Genomic DNA, 27,391 nt, shown 5'->3' with positions numbered 1-27,391 from the left:
TACAAATGGGAAAAAGAGGCTACAATTTGCACAAGCTCACAAAAATTGGACAGTTGAAGACTGGAAGAATGTTGCCTGGTCTGATGAGTCTCGATTTCTGTTGAGACATTCAGATGGTAGAGTCAGAATTTGGCATAACAGAATGAGAACATGGATCCATCATACCTTGTTACCACTGTGCAGGCTGGTGGTGGTGGTGTAATGGTGTGGGGGATGTTTTCTTGGCACACTTTAGGCCCCTTAGTGCCAATTGGGCATTGTTTAAATGCCACAGCCTACCTGAGCATTGTTTCTGACCATGTCCATCCCTTTATGACCACCATGTACCCATCCTCTGATGGCTACTTCCAGCAGGATAATGCACCATGTCACAAAGCTCGAATCATTTCAAATTGTTTTCTTGAACATGACAATGAGTTCACTGTACTGAAATGGCCCCCACAGTCACCAGATCTCAACCCAATAGAGCATCTTTGGGATGCGGTGGAACAGGAGCTTTGTGCCCTGGATGTGCTTCCCACAAATCTCCAACTGCAAGATGCTATCCTATCAATATGGGCCAACATTTCTAAAGAATGCTTTCAGCACCTTGTTGAATCAATGCTACGTAGAAAATAAGGCAGTTCTGAAGGCGAAAGGGGGTCAAACACAGTATTAGTATGGTGTTCCTAATAATCCTTTAGGTGAGTGTATATTCTATAGTGTTTTGATGATGATGGGGGGGAGAGTACTCTATAACATGTCAGTCCAAAATCTCCCATAGATGTTCAATTGGGTTGACATCTGGTGACTGCGAAGTCAATAGCATATGATTGACATAATTTTCATACTCATCAAATAATTCGCTGACCGCTCATGCCTTGTGGATAGGGGCATTGTCAACCTGAAAGAGACACTCCCATCTGGATAGAAATGTTTGACCATAGTATAAAGGTGATCACAGTTGTGTAATTATATGCTGTGACACTTCCTTCCCTCTAACGGGATGAGTGGACCCAAACCATGCCAGGCTTGGGTCCCCACGGCACAACAGAGCCTCCGACCCCTTCCCTGTAGGGGTCAAGCATTCAGGATTTTCCTTTAATTTGTCACCCATCTGTATATAATCTCACAAAACAATGGAGGTCAATGATATTCAAATTCAAGCTAAATCTAAACAGTGAAGTGACAATTGATATGATCTATAATATAATAAACAGCAACCAGGGCCACCACTCTCTGCCAATGTGTCCATATACCATCCTTCTTCAATTTGCATTAAAGGCCATCTGCTCCCAAACCTAAGTTCTTGCTGCGGAAACATAAATGTCTTTGATGTGCTGCAAATATGTCCTCAGTATTTTCCCATGTACTTTTGTTTTGATGATTGCAACCCTTGTGGGCATCTGCACTGCTTCTAGCAGAGCGTGTATCTCTTTCAAATTCTTTACTGGTAATCCCAATTCTTCCAGGAATATCCAACTCTTCCAAATGTTAGTAGCGTTGCTAGTTTTCCTACTGGCATAATTGCAAGCTTCCGTAAGCATAGTATGTTCCCAAAGTGGGCTTGGGTCCCAGCAGGGAGAGTTCCCGGGACCATTGACTACCGTCTCCATTGACTGCCCACTCTGCTTTTCTCTCCCCCCTCCACAATGGGGAATTATCTGTATACAAAACCAGGTTAGGATTGTTGAGAGGCTTTGTTTTAGTAAACTTATCAGAGACTTGTGCACAATAGTAGTGTTAATAGATGTGACTTCTGGTTCTATCTGATGACCCAATTGGTCTCCCATCTTACCTGGGACCAGTTCAGAAAAGTCAAGCCAGTTAACATTTGCATTTTCAACTTGTTTCACAAAAAAGACAACTGATATGAAGGAGGTGGAAAAAATGTTTCATGCATCAGTAATAGTGTATAAAAGTTAATTTTATTTTTTCGTACTGTTACTAAAATCGGCATTTTTAAAATGTAATTCAATTATAATATTAGTATGTATATACAATACAAACATATTATAATGTAAAACCACAGTTAATTGTTATTGTATATATATACATGTGCACTGTATTTAAAGTACTATTCTGTATCTACATTAAATACCATAGCCCTTTTGTATTCTTAAAATAGATTATTACATTCGAATTTAATTGTGATCCGTAAAGGGTAGGTAATCTATTCAGTAGCCTACAGGTCCCCTATTTTACGCAAAGATGTTAGTGGATTAATCCCGTCGGGAAAGAGTGACCATTCCCAAAATGGGTTCATCAAGCTGTCCCACTAAAAGTATGGCAATGTCATGTGGCCATTCGGGAAATGTATAAACGATGTCTCCGTTCAGATATAATCGACGTAAAATTGTCAATATAGAAATAATTTGAATAACAAAAACGTCCTTAGGTTGGGGTTTTGCATTAACACACGTTAATGTGTGGTTTAAGATAAGCATGTTAAGAAAATCACATTCTAAGGGCAGAAATTGTGGAAGTGGGCGGAGTTTATAACTGGCTAATGACGGGATCAAAGACTGTAGTAACTTCCGCGTTCTTTGCATAGCAACAGGAGGGCAGCGAAGATGGCGGATTGTTGGGACCCTGTTAAATAACGTGTGGGAAGTTGAAACCGAAAGAATACAGAACCTGGGTGTTCTTAACCCATAAATCGGAGTCGTCGGATGCTCCGGGACCTAGGTCCGAAGCCATGGCGTCGGCTCACGCCCGAATCGGCCAACACGCCATGACGGTGTTGGATGTGGCACTTCGCGTACCTTGCATCTTTATTATCGACGCCATTTTTAACTCTTACTATGTTCCTGGATCAGGATGGGCCGGAACAGCGGGGAAGATTTTACTCCGAGTCATGGGTATGATCATTATTTGTTTCTCACTACTAATAGTTTAGGCGAACCATTCACTCTCTGACAGTTAGCTTGCTAACCTAGCTAATGTCAGTACCTAGTTAGCACCTCTCCACGCGGCTGGTGTGACTGAGCCGCGTCTCCTGTCAACGACGAAGGGCCTCTTTTAGTTTTAGTCTACTCTTTCTAAGCCGATTTAGCCCGTTAGATAATAACATTACACAGTCCTTATCCTTCCAGGTTGCCTATTATCGTTAATCAGCGATTTGACGTTTAGTGAATATTTTGGAAATATGCCTGACTATCTGAAAAAATGTCAACCAATTGTTTGCGCACCTCGCACCAAGTAACGTTAGTACTAGTATGAAATATGGGCATAACCTGACAGTGTGATCTATCAACACGGTCGCCTGCAAACATAGATCGTTCACTAGTTTGCCGACCTCAATGTTTGTTGTTGGCTACCTTTTGAAGCATACTGCCCTCAAGTCCAACACTTTGTTTGCATGACCCTTGTCATATTATAGCCAACGTTGCCTAAACTGAAAGCGACCATACTTGTCTGCAAACATGTTTAAAACCATGCACCAATGTTTTCCAGACATGTTTAAAGTAAAACAGGGTCGATGGATTCATATCTGCTAACAGTAGTCCTAAACCTAATCAAGCAGTTTGCACTGTAAACTGTGTTGGCATGCATATCAGAAATTGTTTAACTTGCCTTTCTTTGTTCTAACACTGGTTTTAATTTGTTTCAGGTATTATGGTCTCAAGTGTGATCCTGGTGTTGTCACAGAAAGCTCTGTTCAAGTTCTACACATTGTTCTTTGCTGTGCTCCTGGGAGCAGCGGCGGTTCTTATCAACTACTACGCTACATCTCACATAGACTTCTACAGCGCCTACTACAAAGCAGCACTGGGCTTCCGACTAGTTCCGCGAAATGGACCCACCCTGTGGCTGGGCATGGCCGTGGTGCAACTACTTTTCGGCATGGGCTACGTTGTGCTTCTAAATGTTCAGTCCGTGTTCGCTGCTCTGGTCGTTGTGGACATCATGATTCCGCTGTGGGGGCTCGTCCTGGAGCTTCCTGTGGACGTCCGGCAGCTTGTGGCAGTGGCCTCGGGCCTGACGCTGGCTTTTAACACGGTCATGTGCCTGGCCTTGAAGCTGAAGTGGTTCTATTACTCCTGCCGCTACGTCTACCTGCTGGTGCGTCACATGTACCGCATCTACGGCCTGCAGATGCTGGTGGAGGACACCTGGAAGAGGATCCGCTTCCCGGACGTGCTCCGTGTCTTCTGGCTCACGCGAATGGCGGCCCAGGCCGTCATCCTGGCCTATGTGGTGAAGGTGGTGAGGCACGAGAGCGGCGACCCCAGCTTCCTGACGCGGGACGTCTTCTGGGACCTGTTCAGCAACCTCATCATTAGCGGCTGCGACTCCACGCTGACGGTTTTGGGCATGAGCGCCGTCATCTCCTCCCTCGCCCACTACCTGGGCCTCAGCATCCTGGCCTTCATCGGCTCCACGGAGGAGGAGGACAAGCGTCTGGGCTTCGTGGCGCCAGTCCTCTTCTTCATCCTGGCCCTGCAGACGGGCCTGAGCGGCCTCAACCCTGAGGAGCGGCTGGTGCGGCTTAGCCGCAACATGTGCCTTCTGCTCACCGCCATCCTGCACTTTATCCACGGCATGACGGACCCGGTGCTCATGTCGCTGAGCGCCTCGCACGTCTCGTCGTTCCGCCGCCACTGCCCGGTCCTGCTGGTGTCGGCGGGCCTCTTCGTGTTGCCCGTGGTCCTCAGCTACTCCCTGTGGCACCTCTATGACCTAAATACCTGGCTGTTCGCCGTCACCGCCTTCTGCGTGGAGCTCTGCCTCAAAGTGGTGGTGTCGCTGACCGTCTACGCCCTCTTCATGGTGGACGGCTACTACAACGTGCTGTGGGAGAAGCTGGACGACTATGTGTACTACGTCCGCTCCACGGGCAACGTCATCGAGTTTGTCTTCGGCGTCATCATGTTCGGCAACGGCGCCTACACCATGATGTTCGAGTCGGGCAGCAAGATTCGCGCCTGCATGATGTGCCTCCATGCCTACTTCAACATCTACCTGCAGGCCAAGAACGGGTGGAAGACCTTCATCAACCGCCGCACGGCCGTCAAGAAGATCAACTCCCTGCCGGAGGTGAAGGGAAGTGAGCTGCGCGACATCGAGGACGTCTGCGCGATCTGTTACCAGGAGTTCACCGCGTCGGCGCGCATCACTCCATGCCACCACTACTTCCACACGCTCTGCCTCCGCAAGTGGCTCTACATCCAGGACACGTGTCCCATGTGCCACCAGAAGGTTTACATTGAGGAAGAGGCCCGGGATAGGACGCCGTTCTCCAACAACAATGGCTACGTTGCGCCCGGCGAGGAACCGGGCCCGTTCATGGAGCCTGATGGGGCAGAGGCCGCTGCCGCCGGGCCGGAACCTGAGAATGAACTGCTGGAGGATAACGACAGTATTGAGTATGACGAGGACGAGTGGGCGGGACTGAACGGCGGTATGCCTGTAGAGGAGGACTACATTAATGATGACACAGACTCTAACGGGGATTGATCAGGGTTTAGAGAAATCTAATATATATTTGTTAAAAACATCTTAATATTTTCAACATCAGGGATGCCAGTTGTTTTCTCTTTTTAGATTTGTTTCCTTTTTTGTTTGTCTTGGGGATAAGTCTTCTAAGGGCTCGCCATGGTGGAACTGCTATGATTGCGTGTGCCTACAGTAGGTGGTTGGGTGTCCCGAGAGGTGCAATTCAGTGGGAGAGACCCGCATTCCTCCTGTTTTGTTGGGATGCCGTTGGTCGGGTGTGTTTGCTGTTTTAACAAAGGTAAGCAGGAAGCTGAAAGGGCCTCTACCCGAGAGCTCTGCACCAAGAAGAGAGGTTTGATTAAAACGTGACGTGCTACTGTAATCACAGATATACCTCTTATTACTACTGGTCTGTTGTGTGACCTTGCTTAAATTGTGTACGTTATTGTACATGTAATAAAAATACACTTTCCTCTAGAAAAGAGAAGGTTGTATTCAAGTGTTTTGAGAGACGCTACTTTTACTTGACTTCAAAAAGTCTTACCTGGAAAGTGAAACTGCAACTTTTGCTATTGCTTAGTGAACTGTACATTTTTCATACAGCGATCAAATAATTAACCAAAATCATGCTTATCCATACTTGCAGTTTCAAAAGGCACTTAATTTTACATTTGTATCAATGCACTTCTCTAAGCACAACTTATCTTTTTTTTAAGGCAACAGCTTCCAACTAAAGATTACAATTATTTTAAATGCTGTAGTATATTGAAACATCTAATATTATTGAAAAGCTGTACTTTCAGTTTGTTTCAGTAATGAAGGACTTATTTTCTGATTACTGACTTAGTTGTTTGCTTTTTACAGAAAAGAAAATCAGTTAATTTTGTTTAAAAAATATTAAATATTTATTTATGTAAATAAAATTATTTAATATTGGTTGGTCCCTAAGAATATCATAACACTGTAGTGAAAATAGGATTCAATCTCATCTGAAACATACAACAATCACCGTCCCATCACAAGTCAGAATCTTGAATAAACTTAATTTGAACATCTACCTGTTCTGTGCTGATTTTTGTCATTAAGTAGGAGGTAGTCTGAGAACAAATTTCATGGGGAGTGTCTGTTAACCCTAATTTCCAAATGGTGGTCAGTATGCTTATGTTTTGATTTCTATTTTGTGAGATCCTGTGAAATTAGCCTTTGTTCCTTCTGATTGGAAGATAACTTTGTTTTGGCTGTTTGTTAATGTTTGGTGCTGTGGACATTTAATCTCCACTTCCTATCGGCCTAAGGACAAACAGGATGGACAACTGGTAGAGTAGATTTAAATGAAGTTTTATTCAACATATGGCTTGTAGTGTCAATTACCATTTCTCACATGACATGGTAATATGCTGATGTTTAAGCAATAGTAAATACACATTTTTATCACAGGGCGTATGCTTTGAGCTACTGAAAAGGATACTGACCAGGAAAAATACATACCTAGATGACAGCTCATGTACAGTGTTACATGCCACTGTTGCCTGACCTGATGTAATAATTAATGGTCAAGTTTCGCAAACACAGATTGAGCCTAGTTCTTGACTAAAAAAGCAAGCTCAATGGAAAACATCCGTTAGAGTAGATTTTTTTGTCCAGGTCAGGGTTTAATCTTAATCCGCAAAACCCAATGAGTCATTAAGTTTGGTCCAGCAATCCCATCTGCTGCAATACATTTTAGTAGAACATCCTGTTTATACCACAAGATGGCAACATAAGAGCAGTTATATACCTGGTTTTGGACCCCTGAATTTTTATTGGGAGAACGCCTGGGTACGTGAGACAACATTTAATTGTTGCGGTGGTTGGAGGTTTGTAATGGCAGCAAAGCGACTCGGGAGGTTGTGGTATATAGCCGATATACCACGTTTGAGGACTGTATCCAGGCCACAGCCATTAGCTGTGGTTTATTATACCACACATCAACATTTGCTGTACAAACAAGAGAGGAACAGAGGTTATCAACTTAGGGATCTTTTTGATATCCAACTATTTTGAATGCAATTTATGTGGACGCGCATGTGTCCGCACCCTTACGTGTTGCATTTTGGGAAATGTGGTTTACCATTTGAGGCGGAGCTCACTGATGGTCAAACTCAAAACGACGTCTTTGGATCGGTAGCTAGACAGTGGGACGATATAATAGAACACACATTGTCAGTGAAATGTCGGTTGCGGAATATAAAGTTAGTAAAACCTGAAGATTGAGGAACAATTTGACTAACCGGCATAATGAGCTTACCTATGGAGAAAAAAAACGACATGGTAGCAAGTCGAAGTAATCAATGAACGCTTCCTGAAGTCGACGAATCACCTCATGACATTGAACTGTTTTTTTGGGTCATTGGATATGGACGGTTACAGTACAACTGCTAAATCGAAGCTGAAAGGAAAATATTTGATTTCTGGTCCGTGACTCGAAGTGAACTTGTGGTTCGCGTGCGGGTTGGTACAATGCTGTGTTTTTTTCGTGAGCTGTTCCATTCATGCAACAATTTATATAGCCAATCTAATATAGCGATATTGTTTTTGTTGAAATGCATTATAGTATAACTAGTTTCTACATGATGATACTAGCCTGAGCGTTTATTTCCCCAAATGCCTTTAATGAGGACGTTCGACTTAGCTAGCTAGTTCCATGAGAAAAAGTAACTAAGCTATTTTACGTTGTCGTTAACGTTAGCAGGAATACTGACTGCCGTATTAAGCTGGCTTGTGTCTTGTGATGGTCACACTTGGCGATGTTGGCTTCTAGACAACAGTAGTTACTGTACAGTACTTACGAAAACACTAGTGACTGTGCCAAATCGACATTCCGGGTTCGAACCGCCGGGTTATAACGTCATATTTTTTTTTTTATTAGATAGCATGAAACCAGTGAATAACCCAGCGATCTAATATAAATGTTTTTCTGATATTCGCGTTTTTATTTGGTCGAAGTCATTATTGCTCCCATTTTGCCACGATGTTCAAGCTCTGTCTTCGGAGAGTTCTGCGGCCAACCGTCTCAACCAGAGCACTGGCCGAAAGTTTCACGGTGGAAAAGACTGTCAATGTGTTCCACGTGCGGCGCTGTTTGCTGGGTACGCATGTACGCAACGAGCCGCGGGAGCCCCTTAACTCACCCCAAAGAGCTAAAGAATTTATCTACAGCCTCCACGCCAAAGAAAGAACATGTTTACTCAGAGAACTGCAAAGCTTTGAGTCCATGGCCATAGCTCAAGGTAAGCTATAGGTACACGTGTTAGCACTCTTGCCGAACTCAATGTAAACATTGTCCCTATGCTGATGGTTACGATATGTTTTTATATCATACGTGTTTAACTGATGGGGGCTTGGGGATAATTGGGCCTCAAGTTCCCAAATAATTGTTTGGGTGTGTTGCTCTGGGGGTTATGACACCTGGGAGGAGGCCGGGTGTTCTTATTCTACCAGTGCTGCTAGGGTGGTTTAACACACTTTCCTTCTAACCAAGCTAAGATGGCCCACTAGATGTCATTTCCAGTGGTATGCTTATAAAGTCGAGTGGGCAGAAGGGTGGTTTAGCTGAGCAAAAGCGGGAGCTAGCAAGATCCTATTGGGCAGGTTTTGTCATATGAACATGAGCTACTCAAAGCATAAGCCATTTAATGATATTCTTACTTGCTGTTTTCATAATGACTTTCATAAAGTCAATGGAAGAAAAATATAAAGACACAAGAATATCGTTCCCAAAGGGCCGTGGTGCAGTCAGTCTGGAATGGATGGCAGTATTTTGAGAGGACCCAGGTTGGCATGCGACATTCGAGTTGGCTTAGGAAGTAAAGTCTCTGTTATGAACCTCTAGAACACAGCTTTTCATTTTGGTTTGATAACAGCAATGTTTACCTAGACATGTTTGCTAACAAGCTCATCACTAACAATTACTAGACTAAGCACACACCTGGTTGGTACAGAAATAACTGAAAAGGATGGGCTACTCACTGAGCTGGGGGTGAACGAGGATGCTTGAGGGTGTGGGACTGTGCTGTGTACAATGAAGGGCAAAGATACATTAAAATGTATTTTAAAATAAGATACCAAATACCTCCATTTTAAGTGGATCAAGAGAGACTACAAATACAGCAGCCACACCATGTATCTGAATAAACTACTGTATATCTTTTTAATTTTAAAATATTTTTACAAGGGAGCATGAAATCACTTTGCCAACCTTCCATCTATGGGCCTATTAGATCTATCCCTTCACCAGTACACTGACTCAGTTGATTCCGTCTATTTGATCTATCCCTTCACCAGTACACTGACTCAGTTGATTCCATCTATTAGATTCATCCCTTCACCAGTACACTGACTCAGTTGATTCCGTCTATTAGATTCATCCCTTCACCAGTACACTGACTCAGTTGATTCCATCTATCGGCCTGTTTGATTCATCCCTTCACCAGTACACTGACTCAGTTGATTCCATCTATCGGCCTGTTTGATTCATCCCTTCACCAGTACACTGACTCAGTTGATTAAGTAGACAATGTTTGATAGCAACAGCGTTTCACAAGTCATGTGATATATCTGACATGTAAACAGATCAAATATTCACATACCTGTGATCACCCATATGAAGGTTAGTTTTAAAGTAACCAACAGTTTAATGTTAAACTAACAGTTTGCTAATGACTCATAATTGTATCCTAATTTAGTTATTGGTGTTTGGTAATGAAGGACCTACTTTGCATCAGCAACGCTGACTCAGTGACAAACAAGTAATTCATAAGAAGACAACTGATGGCACCTTTATTCATAGCAACTAGTTTCTATGTAATTGATAATTTGATTGTATATAATATATTTATATAGTAATAAATTGTCAGGCAGTCATTCATGCAATGGTATGCAAAATCATGATCCTACTAAACCGCTACTTCAATTAGGGTACAATCCAATTATTTATCATTGGACACCTATTTGGAAGTTGACAACACATTTTAGCACTTCGTCAACTATTATTAAAGGCGTCTGCCTCGGCGTCTGCCTCGGCGTCTGCCTCGGCGTCTGCCTCGGCGTCTGCCTCGGCGTCTGCCTCGGCGTCTGCCTCTGTCTAGTCAATAGGTAGTTTTGAACAGCAGTGTGCACTGCAGCCACTTGCAGGGGGAGGCAGCTGTTGGCTTTTTTTTAAGCTTGTGAGGCCTAGCAAATCAACATCAGTTGCTTAGCTTGCTTTTGGTGAAACATTCAATATTACGTGGGCTGTCAACTTTGATTGTTTCACCAGTCCTTCAAAAGATTTGGGCTGATGTCTCAGGGAGCAAACTTGGCTAAGCTATAAACCCCACTTGTGCAACAACACATGAAAAGGGAAATGGCGCTCAGGAGCATACCAACAGCTTTTAAAATAGATCTGACATCAACCAGAAAAACACTGTTGATTAGTCCTGTTGTCAAGAAAGCATTTTCCTTATTTAATGCCCTTCTCTGTTGCCTAAACCAACGTAAAGGCAGCATAGTTTCTTTATAATTTGTAGCAGACCACATAATCTTAACCAAAACAAACAGTAGGGGGCTTGCTGATTTAGATTTGGTCGAGTCTGGATGTCTTTGTGGATATAAGGAAAATGTGAAATGCATTTTACAGTATTTTTATTTGGGCAGCAACTGTATATTTCTTTAGCTTTAAAGTTGTGGGTGTTATATACTGGACTCGCATTGGTTTAGGCTGTAGAGTAACATTTTTAAATGGAGTAAATGTGTTGTAAAAGTTAAATTGTGTTTTGTGTGATGTCTCAAGTATTTTGGAACATGCTGGTGTGGTTGTGAGCCGTCCATTGCAAATACTGTTTGTGTCTGGTGCTGCATTGTCAGCATTTGGCATAGCCTTTCTATGTTGTCCCTGGAGCGGTCTTCTCATTCAAACCTATACTGCACCATACTCTGTAGCTTACTTTAAAAATCAGACTTTTCAATCCTATGTGGATGCCACACCCCTGTTCTCTTTCTCTTTATATGGTACTCTGTTCTTTTCTCTGGTTTAAGCGTTCATCTCTTTCACTTTCCCTCCCACTGAGCCCAATTAAGCTGATCTGTTCTGTCTCTAATATGCAGCTTTGGTACAGGCTCACTGTCATGGGTCTTGCTCATGTGACATTATGACTCTCATGCATTTCTTAGTTTATTAAGATTAATCAACATGTTTAATACGCTCGTTTGGTTGAGCTGGGCCATGTACTGCAGAGTTCTGCCCATTTTAAGTATAAATGTTACATCAATCTGGGTTGTGGTTGACAATAGTCAAAAAGATATTGCTCTGTCGATACAAAACTGTCCAATGTTATAACACTGAATACAATTGATCAGGAAAGACGCTAAATTCATGTACAGCTGTAGGCTTTTTGACCACGTTGTCCTTCAACAAAAACAAGCTGATTGTTACTTAAAAAAAAAACGTGCATCAATTTGTTTTGAAATGGCATGCTAGATCGTACACAATCTTTTTTACTGGAAGTCAAATGTGCCCTATACACTGGTTATTTGACTAGTAGCCTACATCTTCTTACACATTTTGTTTCAACTTAAATCCCATGAGAAGTTTAGGAACACTGACCTTTTCCAGAGCCTAATCCAGACCCTCTCAAATGCCAACCATGTTCTTTTGGGGCATGTGTAACAGATGGGCTCCACCACCGAATATTTCAAGTGTCAAGGCAGCCTTCTGTTTATTTCCCAAGGAACTGCTAAATGTCGTTTTCAACACCGACATCCTTGTCAGTCGTTGAAGGGGGGAATTGAGCACAAAATCTTAGAAGCATTTCAAAGCCAAAGGCAACAAATGTGCATTTTTTCTTGCATGTTGGTCAGCAAGGTTAAGAGCAGTGCACAGTTTCATCTTCTACCCATATTTCTCCACTGTTTTTCTCCCCTGCCAATTTCGTGTTGTCTAACAGTGTGAGGGTCAAAGATCGAGACATTTCCTCCAAGCACATGCACAGAGTGGAACACGTTCACCAACTCCATTGAGGGGCCCCATATGTGAGCAATTTGATTATTTCCTGTGGTTATGGGGCATGAAAAATGTGGTTCATGAGAATAGATTTCATGAATCACACATGGGCTTCCCTCTCGTTTAAAGTTAGCAAAATCAAAACGACTTAGCAAGCTAAATATACCAATTTTTTAAATGTTTGTAGTTCTCTTCACATTCTAGCCTATGATTCAGCGATCCTAAAAGGATGGGTTATGATCCGCCTGTCTGTCTCAAGCTGCTAATGGTACATCGACATGGACCACTGTGTCTCCATAGGATGATTATGCAAGAGGTTGGGTCTCACCTGACTCATTTATTTTAGGGTACGTGGAGTTAGCTGCTCCATTTAACCTGCTCTGGAGCGGGTTTGTACCAAGAGTACACATTCTGTAGAAATTAGCATTGCTATCAGGATGCCCATTCTGTGACTTTGTATTCCAAATTTGAACTCCGAGCTGGCCGTAGTTACCTTATATGCCCTTCAGGTTTGAATGTTACGCACTGTGCACAATTCCCAAAGATATATTAAGCTTGAGTAATTTAAATAATGAAATGGATTCCCAGTTTGTTTACCTAAGAGTTGTGCAGAGTTGGTAGAATATTACTGAAAAATCATTTTACCGCTGTTAAGACTGACCGGTGTTCTGCAAAGCGTTAACTCTGAGGTGAAGACGCTACATAATTTGGTATTCAAACAAGTTTCTGTTTTGGTTATGAGGAGAATCTGAATCACTTTTTAAATGTACATATTTAAGGAAACAAAATGTAAAGACAAGGTGTGTGTAGCTGTAATATTGACTCTGCGAACTGCAAATAACAGTCCTGAGTTATGGACATATTTCTGCAGTAATTTCACGGTCTCTTTGACATCAGTGAACAAAGCATAGAAGCATGGTGCATGCAATTACATTTTGTTTGTGTGGTTTGAGAGACGGATCGGTGCAGCTTCTGCAGTAATGCGGTCGATGTATCTGTCTATCGTGGTGAAGAAAGAGCTGAGCTGTAATGCGAAGCTCTCGATTTACCGGTCAATCTACGTTCCTACTCTCACCTATGGTCATGAGCTTTGGGTCATGACCGAAAGGACAAGATCCCGGATACAGGCGGCGGAAATGAGCTTTCTCCGCCGGGTGGCTGGGCGATCCCTTAGGGTGAGAAGCTCGGTCACCCGGGAGGAGCTCAGAGTAGAGCCGCTGCTCCTCCACATCGAGAGGGGTCAGCTGAGGTGGCTTGGGCATCTGTTTTGGATGCTTCCGGAACGCCTTCCTGGGAAGGTGTTCCGGTCCCGTCCCACCGGGAGGAGACCTCGGGGAAGACCTAGGACATGCTGGTGGGACTATGTCTCCCGGCTGGCTTGGGAATGCCTCGGTGTCCCCCCGGAAGAGCTGGAGGAAGTGTCTAGGGAGAGGGAAGTCTGGGCATCTCTGCTTAGACTGCTGCCCCCGCGACCCGGCCCCGGATAAGCGGAAGAAGAAGATGATGATGATGATGATGATGATGGTTTGCTCATGTATCCTGTGCAAATGACTATTTAAAAATGTGACTTGATGGCGTATTTCCATGTCATTAGTTCTGAAAATAATTCCCATGGCTACTTTTTCTAATAAATTGGCCCTCAGAATAGACCAGCGCCTGTCCAATTGCGTCCTGACATCAGGTACTCTCTTCCTGTTTTCTGATGGTTTTGGGTTGTGGGAGCCAGTTCCTCAGAACTGAGACAGCAGGCAGATGGTGCATTCAACAACCACAGACAGCTCTGTCATTTGGCTGTTTCAGATGGACCACTCCAGCTAAGCACTGAGGGGGAAACAAACAACTTGTCTTCGCAACACTGCTGCTGTCTGCTGTGCCAGTGTTTCTAAAAGGTAATTTAGTGCCAGCAGTTAATATATGGCTACACAGTTATATGGCATTTAAGTTACACTAGTTCTACTGAAATCACTTTTTTAAATCAAAGTTGTAAGATATTTGTCCATTCTAATTATCAACCAAGTATTTTATCCCAGCTTGGCCATACAATAATTTTTTGACGCCAGTAAACCTTTGATGTTACACATGGCTTTGTTTCATTAGTTTATACTAGAGCCCGACCAATATATAGGTTGTCCGATATTATCAGTAAGTATTAGTAGTTTACCGATATATTTGTATCTGTGATATTTTCACCGATAAGAGACCGATGTATTTGCTTGCAACTCATCACTTTCTGTCCGGAAGAGGGCGTTCTTTCACTGGATACAAGTTTGAGCACTACAAGAGGACATCTAAACTTTAAAGCAGTGAGACTGTAGAGAAAACAAGCTGTATATAAAGGTGAGTTGAAAAACAGCTTTCCGGTGTAAAAGTCCCAAAAATTGCACACAAAGTTTAGCGTTGCATAAAGTTTTTACAATTAATCTAGATAGCCGGTATGGCCTAACTCAGTTACTGAGTAGGCTAACTACGCTTCTGTAGTTAGTTACTGAGTAGGCTAACTACGCTTCTGTAGTTAGCTACTGAAGCTATATTGTTTCTGAATTTGACTTTTAAGTTAAGTGCCTGTAGTGTTAACTAATCCAGCTCTGGCATGAAAATATTTTACAGAACTTGTGGTTTTCAAAAAGTCAACACTTGCATTTCACCATTTCATTGACATTTACTGTACCTAGCTGACTAACGTTAGCTCCCTTGAAACGTAGTGAACGCAATAAGAGAGCACCGCAGGTTTGGCTAAACCATTTACCTTGGAGAAGGTTGAAATAAGTTTTTCCTTTTTATCAAATAACATTTTATAAATAATAGGAGCATACTGTCATTGTAGCAGAGCTGTAAATAAAATGTCTTATTACATTTGTTTTATTCTATTTGTAATAAAACAATGATTTGGATTTCTAGTATAGCCTATCTCCCTTATTGGGAGACTAGTGATGGGAAGGTCAACTCTTTCTACTGATATCTGCAGATATTATTGGTATCGGCAAATATTTCCCACTTAAAATCAGTATCGGGTACAAGAATCCCATATCTGTCGGGCTGTAGTTTTTCCCAACCTATTTGAGTTTCACTGCTGGAAAAGAGCTTCTGTACATTTCCTGTTTATCTTCAAGCCCATGTCTTCTGGTTAGGACTTAAACAGTCATAAGACCATCCACCTGATATTTTCTTCTCTCTGAAATGTCCCTCCTTGCATCCTTGGTTTAGAAGACAAAATGACATTGAATTCTATTCCAGAGAAACAGCAGTGTATCCCTGTCCCCAAACAACCTGTTGCACACAAACCTAATTTTGTTTCAAGAATGTGATATGTGATATGTCTGAGGTGAGGTGAAGTCATTTTAAGAATGTTGTGTTGTTGGAGGATATTGGCCAGTTGAATGTGACCGTATCCCCCTCATTTTTGTAATGACCAACTGTGCACTCCTGACCAGATTGGCCTGCTGTTGTAATCCATTATTTAATTACTTTATTCAATTAAATCTACATTAAAGGGATTTTGTGTAGCCATAGCTACAAAGGAAGTTTCCTGTCTACCTGGGTCTGGAGAATGTTATATTTCTTATAATGGGTTAATGCTTTGCTGACTTCCAGCAAAATGTTTATTGAATTATCTTTTCAAAAACCCTCCCCTTACTGAGAGGTTAAACATTTTAATCTGGAATGTCACTGCCATCCTACACACTGTTGCACCTATGGTACTAATCTAGCAATCATTTCTAGAGCTCCACCCTAACCAGGGATTTGATTTGTTGGACACTGGCAGTAAGGTTCAGTGTTTAGCTCTTAGTCATTGAATTCCTCCGGCCTGCGTAGGGAAGCCTGGGAGAGGGTCCCGTTAAAGCAACCCAGTCCTCTGTCTTTGGTTTCTTCTACAGAAATAGGCCCCAACTGTCTCGGGTGTCCTTGACTTTTCCAAACCACAGTCACTTTCTGTTTATTGCTGTGCTAGGATATGGTTTTTGAATTATACACTACAAAAAATGCTTCCACCCAAAGAACTTGAAAATAATTAAATGAGGGACAATTCAAGCCCCTGTCCCTATTGGGATGTGAAATGTTGCTTGTAACCACGCAAATGTCTGGACTCAAGCTGCACAGTCTAATTCAGACAATAAAAAAATCTTAACTTTCTTGTTTTCTAATTTAATGTCTTTAATTTTGTGGAATTTTTCTTTTGTGAAATTACTTAGTGAATTATTTAGTTGGTTCTGCTCTGGAACTGCCAAAAATATCTGCATTATGCTACTGCTAGTATTTCCACACCTGCTGCGAACACTACTAGACCTACTTCAGCTATACCTACTACTGCATCTACTGCTACTGTCACTAAACATACTACTATCATTGCAGGTACACCTACTCATGTAACTACTAGCCTACTACACTGGTACAACTTTTGCTTCTGCTATTACACCTACCACTTCTACTAACACTCATTTTCAGGCTATAGTAATAGCTGCTTAAAGCTCAATGTTTTTACTGGTTGAAGTTTGTGGTTTTTAGTTATACAACAGGTCATTTGCAATGACCTAAACACAGTATTCATACAAGCATTATAATTCAGATGTTGTTTGTAGTTGCGACCTGTGTATGATAAGTCATGTGTTTTGCCTCAAGGTTGTGTTCATAACCTTTCTGTGGCAATGTTTGCAAGAAGAAAGCGGTTTATATTGTGCATTCTAAAGTAGTTCAAGCAACATTATGCAGTTAAAAACATTGTTTATATTTGTGCTGGAAGTTTACACCTTGGTGCCAGGGATGTTAGGAGAAGATGCATAAATGCTGATTGGGACCTGAAAGATTCCCCCCAGTGTGCATAATTTTGCAGCTATTCATTTTAATGTTTTTGATGTTCATGTCTTTCAGAGACACAAGAGACTTCACCGCTTACGCGAGCTCAGATCAAATACGGTAAGATAATTCTTCTCTCATGAGGATCAACCAAATGTTTTTGTACCGTACAGATATTTATAGCTGAAATGTTTTCAGTGGAATCAAAGGGTACTGTGCTTCCATAGTCACATTATATACCCTACAGATAAGATTTACTAAAATGTCTCATCAGCTTGTTTACACATGGATTCTGTATAATGAGGGGAAAATGTTTGAGTCAGCTATTGAAAATAAGTCTTCAATTGACCCTAACGTACAGCTGTTAGCTTTCAAGCTGTGCTGAGCTAGTCTTTTGTCCAAGCTCTCTGGCAGTATGAAAATGAGGATTTTCCTGAATGTCAAAACACCTCCATAAGCATAAGGTAGATAAAGCACACAAAAGTGTCAATCCGTGACCGGTGGATCTACTGGCTGTCACTTACACCACTGATCTGGAACATTCCTTTTCATGTGATGGACAACCTCAAAGTCAAGTTGATATAAACATCTATATATAATAAAATGTTTTTTTAATAGTGTGTACCATCTTGATTGCAGTGCTTCTACACAATGCGATCCCCTTTATTGGTTTTGGATTCTTGGACAATGCCATCATGATTGCAGCAGTAAGTGATATGGCTTTTTTAGGTGGCTAGGTTAATTTGTATTGTTTAATTTGAATTAGCTTTTTAACAATTGCACATTTCATTTTCTCAGTTATTACAGGCTTTTGGGATGAATGGGTGGAAGCAATTTTGTTTTTGTGAAGACCTTTTGATGAACTAATGCCAGAAACAGTTGTGAATGTGAATATTCCCACTTTTCCCTTTTAGGGAACCCAGATTGAATTATCCATAGGAGTCACCTTTGGAATATCAACCATGGCAGGTAAGGGTCAATGTAGTCTAAAACTTAAAATGAATCATTAGTTGATTTTGAATGCTTTTCAACATACATGAGCGGGTCAATATTTTTTTTCCCAGTGTGACAATGATAATTCAGTCGCTACCCCATATTGTGTTATGGATTGTATTGCAATTTCCAGCTTTTAATGTTTTATGGGGGACTTTTGCTGTCATTGGACAGGTCTCTTGTAAAACAGAATGTCTTAAGCTCTTTCTTGTTTAAATAAAGAGATTTTGACCCTGTCCCTTCTCTTCTGTTACAGCTGCAGCTCTTGGAAACCTGGTGTCAGACCTTGCTGGACTGGGGTAGGGGGACCTCTGTCTGATATTTAGGCTGATCATTGATCTGTCAGTCTTGCTAGTACTTCAGCGGCGTTGTCACTCGCTAATAGGGCTATGCTTTTATTTTATTTTTTCAGGAGGATGTAATATTGAACCACTGATAAGTTGCCGTGACTAATTTGGCTGTGTTTCTCATGTCGTCTGTCTTGTGGGCAGTCTAGCGGGATATGTGGAGGCCCTGGCCTCACGGCTGGGGATGCAGGTGCCTGACCTGACCCCGAAGCAGGTAGACATGTGGCAGACCAGGGTCAGCTCCCACATGGTGAGTGGGTCAAATAAAGATTGGTTCTATGGACTGCTCTACTCCTGGATGAATTATTGTAGTTTGGGCTCAGGGAAGTTATTAGCTGGGTTATCCATCCTTGTTTTATGCAACCCGGTTTCCAAAAGAGTTGGGACGCTGCGTAAAATGCAAATACAAAAACAAAATGCAATGATGTAAATTTAATTGAAAATGGTACAAAGACAACATATCAAATGTTGAAGCTATGACACTTTATTGTGTGGGGAAAATACATGCCCATTTGAATTTGTTGCCAGCAACACGTTTCATAAAATGTTGGACCGAGGCCTGTTTACCATGGTGTTACATCACCTCTTCCTTTCACAATACTCTAAGTGTTTGGGAACTGAGGAGACCAATTGCTGTAGTTATGAAAGTGACATGTTTTTCCATTCTTGTTTGATATAGGATTTCAGCTGTTCAAAAGTTTGTGGTCATCTTTGCTGTATTTTTCGTTTCCTAATGCGCCAAATGTTTTCAATGGATGACCGGTCTGGACTGCAGGCAGGCCAGTTTAGCACCCAGACTCTTTTACTATGGAGCCAGACTGTTGTAATACATGGTGTAATATATGGTTTGGTATTGTCTTGCTGAAATAAGCAGGACTCCCTGAAAAAGACAATCTACATGGCCGCAAATGTTGCTCCAAAACCTCTATATATTGTTCAGCATTAATGGTGCCTTCACAATTGTGCAAGTCACCCATGCCATGTGCACTAATGCACCCCCATGCCATCACGGATGCTGGCTTTTGAACTGTGTGCTGATAAGAAGTCAGATGATCCTTCTCCTCTTCAGTCTAGAGGACGTGGCGTACATGATTCACAAAATGTAACATCTTAAGAGTTTGTGCCCAGAGAAGGCAGTGGCGGTTCTGGATCTTGTTCATCTACCTTGTCTCTTGCATACAAAGATTTCTCTGGATTCTCAGATTTTTAAAATTTTTTTGATATCATGTACAGTAGACGTTGAGATCCCCAAACTCTTGGCAATTTTACGTTGAAACGTTATTCTTAAATTGTTGCAAAGTTTGCCTGCGCAGTCTTTCACCGAGTGGTGAACCCCTCCCCATCCTCACTTCTGACAGACCCATCCTCTCTGGAATAATCTTTAAATACCCAATCATATTATTGACCTAATTAGTTGTGATATTCCACCAGGTTTAGTTTTTTAGGGAATACACATTTTCTAGTCTTTTGTTGACCCTGTCCCAACGTTTTTGAAACGTGTTGCTGGCATCAAATTCAAAGCGGGCATATACTTTCAAGAAACAACATGTCTCGGTTTCAACATTTGATATGTTGTCTTTGTACTATTTTCAATTAAATATATGTTTTAAGTGATTTGCACATCATTGCATTCTGTTTATATTTTACGCAGTGTTTTTAGGAAACGAGGTTGTAGCAAGATGCTATATTCCGATATGAAAAACATTTTTCCATTGGAAAATGTCTTAACATGTAGTATTCTCCCGTTTTGTGTGCAGGGAAAAGGCATTGGAGTCACAATTGGATGCATTCTTGGGATGTTCCCCTTGTTCTTCCTAGGCGATGAGGAGGAGGAGGAGAGCAAGAGAAAGGAAACAAAAAGCAACTCTGTAGATTCTTAACAGCATGTGTAACGTCTCTATGGTCTCAGGTTTAATAGCGTCAAGCATCATCAAACTGATTTAAAGCTGAGATCTGCATAAGGTGAAACCGCACCACAGTCGTTGGAGGCAAAGGTTATTTTCTGGCAATTATGACATAGTACATACTCTGTGGTCATCACGCATGCAGTGATGTCAGAAGTGAAAAAACATTTTTGAAGTTAACGTCATTGACGCAAACCCACGTGGCTGCATTTACAGCGGATGCCAGCTGTCAGATATCTGACTCTGAGATATTCTGTTTCATAGTCTGGAGGTTAATTATAAGAATCACTAGGCCTTATAACACCTCGCAACTGGTATCTCAAGTTGGCTCTGATTGAAGGAATTTCTGTTTGAAATGTCAGTTGTTGCACTAATTTCGAAAATATAGGATATATTCAAAAGATGGATCTTTCTGTTAAGGTTTTATTTGTACTTGCTGTTTGCTGTTTTAACCATTCAACTTTTGATTTTGTTTAACAATGTAAAGGGTTTTTTAGCAGTACCTCAAACCCAGTTTTTCAGAGGCATGATTACAATTACAATCTCTACTATACGCACGATACACTTACTAGGCATCATCTCTTGCGTTCCTTGCATGTCTGAGTCTTAGGAAGCCTATCCAAAAAGTTGATCGATTTTCCCATTGCCTTGATTTATTTTAGCAAAGTTAATTTTCCCAGTCCATACCATGAAGTGCCTCACTTTATTTTCCGTTCACTCTGATCAAATGTCTCTTTGATGTTTTTAAAACAAGCACAAGTGGTTTTCCTTTGTGTTGACGTATTTCACTTTGAAATGATTATTTTTGTTTTGAAGAAATTAAGGAAAGAAATAGGTTAGTGATGTCAGCTGATCAATAAAGAGTAGAACTACACACTTAATACTCTAAATGGTTAGATTTATGTGCACAAAAGAAAAGCAATATAATGTTTCTATAATTGCAGTTACTGCAACTATTATTCAGTTACCAATATTATGAATTTAGGATAGTAATTGATTTTGTTTCTGATAGACCACCTTTTATTGTATTGGGGTGTTTGTTTATGATTTTTTAATTTTTACCTCTTCTGATTTTTCATCAAAACCGTAACTGCATGATTGAAAATCTTACTAGTTGTCCAACTGCAGAACTTTCTCCTAAACTGAGATGAATTTTCATAATGGTCTATATTATTTTATCTACGACTGCCAAATGCAAAGGACATGGGTGTGACAAATGGAAAAAAGGCATCTTTGTGTTACAAGTGTGTTGATAATTATGGTCTAAGTAAATGAAAGTTATTTTCTCATTTTTGCCATTTAGTCTTGATCTCACTCCTGCAGTAGTTGCTAAGTTTTTATATACCTCTCCTGCCCTCTGGTGGACAAACAATATTCTTTGTCCACCAGGGGGCAGGTTAATCCCACCACTACTATACGTCCTGATGTCCACTCTTGCCTTGCTGATTGTACCTTTTGTTAAGGGGTTTGCTGGGTACTCATTTTCGCATCAATGCAGCCTTCAGCTGCTTTAATGTGACAAAGGCCATATGCTTCATCTGGTCTGTCCTCTTTGCTGTTTGTCTAAATACTTTGTTTCAAATCCAGAACCTTCTGTCGAACCGTCAGCCACTGTTCCTAAGGATTTTAGCTCTAAGATTATTATAATAATTTTTTGCTCTTTATTTTTCTCCCTGTATCTTCATTGGAGTTCTATTAATAACTCCATCCTCAACAGTTTCTCTCTCAGGCATGCTAATTTAGTTCTTAATTATCTTTTGGTCATCGGTTTTTCCCATTAAATACATTTTGTGGGAACCACCATGGCGTTGCTATCTGACTACCTTCTCTGCTCTTGGTCCACCATGATGGTTTAGTCCTCTCCCATCATGGCGTCCATCTCCCCTCATCTCTTTCCTTCTCTATGGATCACCATGAATGAACATGCTAGAGTCTCCTGCAAATTAGACAACTATAACTGGAGTATGACTTGACACCCTTCCTCACTACCACATGAATGACAGCTACATAAAATGTATCCGTGTCGCTGTGTTCAGATGTTTTGTATATTAAATGTATAATTCTGCACACTGATGACTGCCGTGGAATAAAAATGGGGTAAAATGACTAGGTTTGAGTGCTCTTGTATATTGTAACAGGTTATTAAAACATGAAGTGTATATTCCTTCTATATCCCTTTCCACTCCTCTGCTTGTAGGCTGTGCAAATGCTGACGGGGTGATCTGCTTCATCCAAGCCGTCGAGGGGAACGCCGATGTTTCTCACTGTTTATTTAAGGATGCGACCATACAAGCGTCGAGGTTCATTGTTAGATCTGCCAATAAAAAAAATTAAAATAAAATGAGCACCTCTGGATTTTTTTCTGAGTTTTAAAGCAAAAAGTTTAGTCCTATGTCCAAAACACATGCTTCCATAGTTGCTAGTTTTGAGGCATCTGAATGTTTAAATGAAATATACAACTGTGTGTAATCAGCATAACAGTGAAAATTGACATTGTGGTTCTGGATGACATCTCGCAAGAGGCAGCATATATAGGTGCTGGTCATATAATTAGTTTATTTATTTCAATAATTCCATTCAAAAAGTGAAACTTGTATAATGTATACATTCATTCCACACGGACTGATATATTTCAAGTGTTTATTTCTTTTAATTTTGATGATTATAACTGACAACTAATGAAAATGAATTAAATACTGAATTTGGGATTTTTATTAGTTGTAATTTATAATCACAATTAAAAGAAATAAAAATTTGAAATAAATCAGTCTGTGTGTAATGAATGGATATAATATACAAGTTTCACCTTTTGAATAGAATTACTGAAATAAATCTACTTTTTGATGTTATTCTAATTATATGACCAGCACCTGTATAATGAAAACAATAGTGGAAAATAAAGTTGAGTTGTTGGGAAAATGATTTTACTAGGATTTTTTTGAGGAACGGGAGGTTAGATTTTGGCCTGTAATTGCTTAATACACTCACCTAAAGGATTATTAGGAACACCTGTTCAATTTCTCATTAATGCAATTATCTAATCAACCAATCACATGGCAGTTGCTTCAATGCATTTAGGGGTGTGGTCCTGGTCAAGACAATCTCCTGAACTCCAAACTGAATGTCAGAATGCGAAAGAAAGGTGATTTAAGCAGTTTTGAGCGTGGCATGGTTGTTGGTGCCAGATGGGCCGGTCTGAGTATTTCACAATCTGCTCAGTTACTGGGATTTTCACGCACAACCATTTCTAGGGTTTGCAAAGAATGGTGTGAAAAGGGAAAAACATCCAGTATGCGGCAGTCCTGTGGGCGAAAATGCCTTGTTGACGCTAGAGGTCAGAGGAGAATGGGCCGACTGATTCAAGCTGATAGAAGAGCAACTTTGACTGAAATAACCACTCGTTACAACCGAGGTATGCAGCAAAGCATTTGTGAAGCCACAACATGCACAACCTTGAGGCGGATGGGCTACAACAGCAGAAGACCCCACCGGGTACCACTCATCTCCACTACAAATGGGAAAAAGAGGCTACAATTTGCACGAGCTAACCAAAATTGGACAGTTGAAGACTGGAAGAATGTTGCCTGGTCTGATGAGTCTCGATTTCTGTTGAGACATTCATATGGTAGAGTCAGAATTTGGCGTAAACAGAATGAGAACATGGATCCATCATGCTTTGTTACCACTGTGCAGGCTGGTGGTGTAATGGTGTGGGATGTTTTCTTGGCACACTTTAGGCCCCTTAATGCCAATTGGGCATCGTTTAAATGCCACGGCCTACCTGAACATTGTTTCTGACCATGTCCATCCCTTTATGACCACCATGTACCCATCCTCTGATGGCTACTTCCAGCAGGATAATGCACCATGTCACAAAGCTCGAATCATTTCAAGTTGGTTTCTTGAACATGACAATGAGTTCACTGTACTGAAATGGCCCCCACAGTCACCAGATCTCAACCCAATAGAGCATCTTTGGGATGTAGTGGAACGGGAGCTTCGTGCCCTGGATGTGCATCCCACAAATCTCCATCAACTGCAAGATGCTATCCTATCAATATGGGCCAACATTTCTAAAGAATGCTTTCAGCACCTTGTTGAATCAATGCCACATAGAATTAAGGCAGTTCTGAAGGCGAAAGGGGGTCAAACACAGTATTAGTATGGTGTTCCTAATAATCCTTTAGGTGAGTGTATATCTGGATCCAGATGTAAAAAAAAAATTAGTTGTGATACTTTTAGTGTGTCAAAACCCCTTAATGAAGAATACAATTTTGAGTACCGTGACATCGCCCGGTATGGCGCAGCCGGGGCCCCACCCCGGAGCCAGGCCCGGGGTTGGGGCTCGAATGCGAGCGCCTGGTGGCCGGGCCTTTCCCCATGGGGCCCGGCCGGGCTCAGCCCGAACGGGTGACGTGGGGCCGCCCTCCCGTGGGCTCACCACCCACAGGAGGGACCATAAGGGGCCGGTGCAAAGAGGATCGGGCGGCAGTCGAAGGCAGGGGCCTAGACAACCCGATCTCTGGACACGGAAACTGGCTCTAGGGACGTGGAATGTCACCTCGCTGGCGGGGAAGGAGCCTGAGTTAGTGCGTGAGGTTGAGAGGTTCCGATTAGAGGTAGTCGGGATCACCTCTACGCACGGCTTGGGCTCTGGAACCACACTCCTTGAGAGAGGATGGAGTCTTCACCACTCTGGAGTTGCCCATGGTGAGAGGCGGCGGGCTGGTGTGGGTTTGCTTATAGCTCCCCAGCTCTGCCGCCATGTGTTGGAGTTTACCCCGGTGAACGAGAGGGTCGTTTCCCTGCGCCTACGGGTCTCATCTGACCTGCGGCCGTATGTCTTGGACACTCGGGTGAAGAGAGGGGCGGAGCTGTCAACTGATCACCACCTGGTGGTGAGTTGGATCCGATGGCGGGGGAGGAAGCTGGACAGACTCGGCAGGCCCAAGCGTACTGTAAGGGTCTGCTGGGAACGTCTGGCCGAGTCTCCTGTCAGAGAGATCTTTAACTCCCACCTCCGGCAGAGCTTCGACTGGATCCCGAGGGAGGTTGGAGATATTGAGTCCGAGTGGACCATGTTCTCCACCGCCATTGTCGAAGCGGCCGCTCGGAGCTGTGGCCGTAAGGTCTCCGGTGCCTGTCGAGGCGGCAATCCCCGAACCCGGTGGTGGACACCGGAAGTAAGGGATGCCGTCAAGCTGAAGAAGGAGTCCTATCAGGCCTGGTTGGCTTGTGGGACTCCTGAGGCAGCTGACGGGTACCGACAGGCCAAGCGGGCTGCAGCCCGGGTGGTTGTGGAGGCAAAAACTCGGGCCTGGGAGGAGTTCGGTGAGGCCATGGAGAAGGACTATCGGCTGGCCTCGAAGAGATTCTGGCAAACCATCCGGCGCCTCAGGAGAGGGAAACAGTGCCCTACCAACGCTGTTTACAGTAGAGGTGGGCAGCTGTTGACCTCAACTGAGGATGTCGTCGGGCGGTGGAAGGAGTACTTCGAGGATCTCCTCAATCCCGCTGACATGTCTTCCATTGAGGAAGCAGAGGATGAGGGCTCAGAGGAGGACTTGTCCATCACCCGGGCTGAAGTCACAGAGGTGGTCAAGAAACTCCTCGGTGGCAAGGCACCGGGGGTGGATGAGATCCGCCCTGAGTACCTCAAGTCTCTGGATGTTGTGGGGCTGTCTTGGTTGACACGCCTGTGCAACATCGCGTGGCGGTCGGGGACAGTGCCTCTGGGATGGCAGACCGGGGTGGTGGTCCCTCTTTTTAAGAAGGGGGACCGGAGGGTGTGTTCCAACTATAGGGGGATCACACTTCTCAGCCTGCCCGGGAAAGTCTATGCCAGGGTTCTGGAGAGGAGAATACGGCCGATAGTAGAACCTCGGATTCAGGAGGAACAGTGTGGTTTTCGTCCGGGCCGTGGAACACTGGACCAGCTCTATACCCTCTACGGGGTGTTGGAGGGTTCATGGGAGTTTGCCCAACCAATCCACATGTGTTTTGTGGATTTGGAGAAGGCATTCGACTGTGTCCCTCGCGGCATCTTGTGGAGGGTGCTTGGGGAATATGGGGTCCTGGGTCCTTTGCTAAGGGCTGTCAGGTCCCTATACAACCGAAGCAGGAGCTTGGTCCGCATTGCCGGCAGTAAGTCAGACTTGTTCCCAGTGCATGTTGGACTCCGGCAGGGCTGCCCTTTGTCACCGGTTCTGTTTGTAATTTTTATGGACAGAATTTCTAGGCGCAGCCAGGGGCCGGAGGGTGTCAGGTTTGGGGACCACACGATTTCGTCTCTGCTCTTTGCAGATGATGTTGTCGTGTTGGCCCCTTCTAACCAGGACCTTCAGCATGCACTGGGACGGTTTGCAGCCGAGTGTGAAGCGGTGGGGATGAAAATCAGTACCTCCAAATCCAAGGCCATGGTCCTCAGTCGGAAAAGGGTGGCTTGCCCACTTCAGGTTGGTGGAGAGTGCCTGCCTCAAGTGGAGGAGTTTAAGTATCTAGGGGTCTTGTTCACGAGTGAGGGAAGGATGGAACGGGAGATTGACAGACGGATCGGATTTACCAGTCAATCTACGTTCCTACTCTCACCTATGGTCATGAGCTTTGGGTCATGACCGAAAGGACAAGATCCCGGATACAGGCGGCCGAAATGAGCTTTCTCCGCAGGGTGGCCGGGCGATCCCTTAGAGATAGGGTGAGAAGCTCGGTCACCCGGGAGGAGCTCAGAGTAGAGCCGCTGCTCCTCCACATCGAGAGGGGTCAGCTGAGGTGGCTTGGGCATCTGTTTCGGATGCCTCCGGAACGCCTTCCTGGGAAGGTGTTCCGGTCCCGTCCCACCGGGAGGAGACCTCGGGGAAGACCTAGGACACGCTGGAGGGACTATGTCTCCCGGCTGGCCTGGGAACGCCTCGGTGTCCCCC

The 27,391-nt window shown here is 43.0% G+C and overlaps 2 protein-coding genes across 2 annotated transcripts; both read left to right on the top strand.

Annotated features, from left to right (window-relative positions):
• Positions 1-2,500: 2,500 nt before the first annotated feature.
• Positions 2,501-6,057, top strand: rnf139 (ring finger protein 139). Its single transcript, XM_010865733.4, has 2 exons — positions 2,501-2,840; positions 3,593-6,057. The coding sequence occupies exons 1-2, from the start codon at positions 2,678-2,680 to the stop codon at positions 5,437-5,439; spliced, it is 2,010 nt and encodes a 669-aa protein (XP_010864035.2). The 5' UTR covers positions 2,501-2,677; the 3' UTR covers positions 5,440-6,057.
• A 1,205-nt stretch (positions 6,058-7,262) lies between these two features.
• Positions 7,263-22,578, top strand: tmem65 (transmembrane protein 65). Its single transcript, XM_010865734.5, has 7 exons — positions 7,263-8,687; positions 17,303-17,347; positions 17,867-17,934; positions 18,142-18,196; positions 18,477-18,519; positions 18,712-18,817; positions 20,325-22,578. Exons 1-7 carry the CDS (start codon positions 8,429-8,431, stop codon positions 20,445-20,447), a joined length of 699 nt encoding a protein of 232 aa, XP_010864036.1. The 5' UTR covers positions 7,263-8,428; the 3' UTR covers positions 20,448-22,578.
• The last annotated feature ends 4,813 nt before the right edge of the window (positions 22,579-27,391 follow it).

The sequence above is a fragment of the Esox lucius genome, chromosome 10, assembly GCF_011004845.1.
Source record: "Esox lucius isolate fEsoLuc1 chromosome 10, fEsoLuc1.pri, whole genome shotgun sequence".
Taxonomy (NCBI): Eukaryota; Metazoa; Chordata; class Actinopteri; order Esociformes; family Esocidae; genus Esox; species Esox lucius.
The sequence above is the reverse complement of the archived record's forward strand: the minus strand, read 5'-3'. Positions and strand labels throughout refer to the sequence as shown.

Bases quoted from the DNA above. Each gene is read 5' to 3' on its own strand.
- rnf139 (XM_010865733.4), top strand. From the start codon at position 2,678: ATGGCGTCGGCTCACGCCCGAATCGGCCAACACGCCATGACGGTGTTG. The intron at 2,841-3,592 runs GTATGATCATTA...AATTTGTTTCAG, and splicing joins GATTTTACTCCGAGTCATGG to GTATTATGGTCTCAAGTGTG.
- tmem65 (XM_010865734.5), top strand. From the start codon at position 8,429: ATGTTCAAGCTCTGTCTTCGGAGAGTTCTGCGGCCAACCGTCTCAACC. The intron at 17,935-18,141 runs GTAAGTGATATG...TTTCCCTTTTAG, and splicing joins ATGCCATCATGATTGCAGCA to GGAACCCAGATTGAATTATC. The intron at 18,197-18,476 runs GTAAGGGTCAAT...CTTCTGTTACAG, and splicing joins TGGAATATCAACCATGGCAG to CTGCAGCTCTTGGAAACCTG.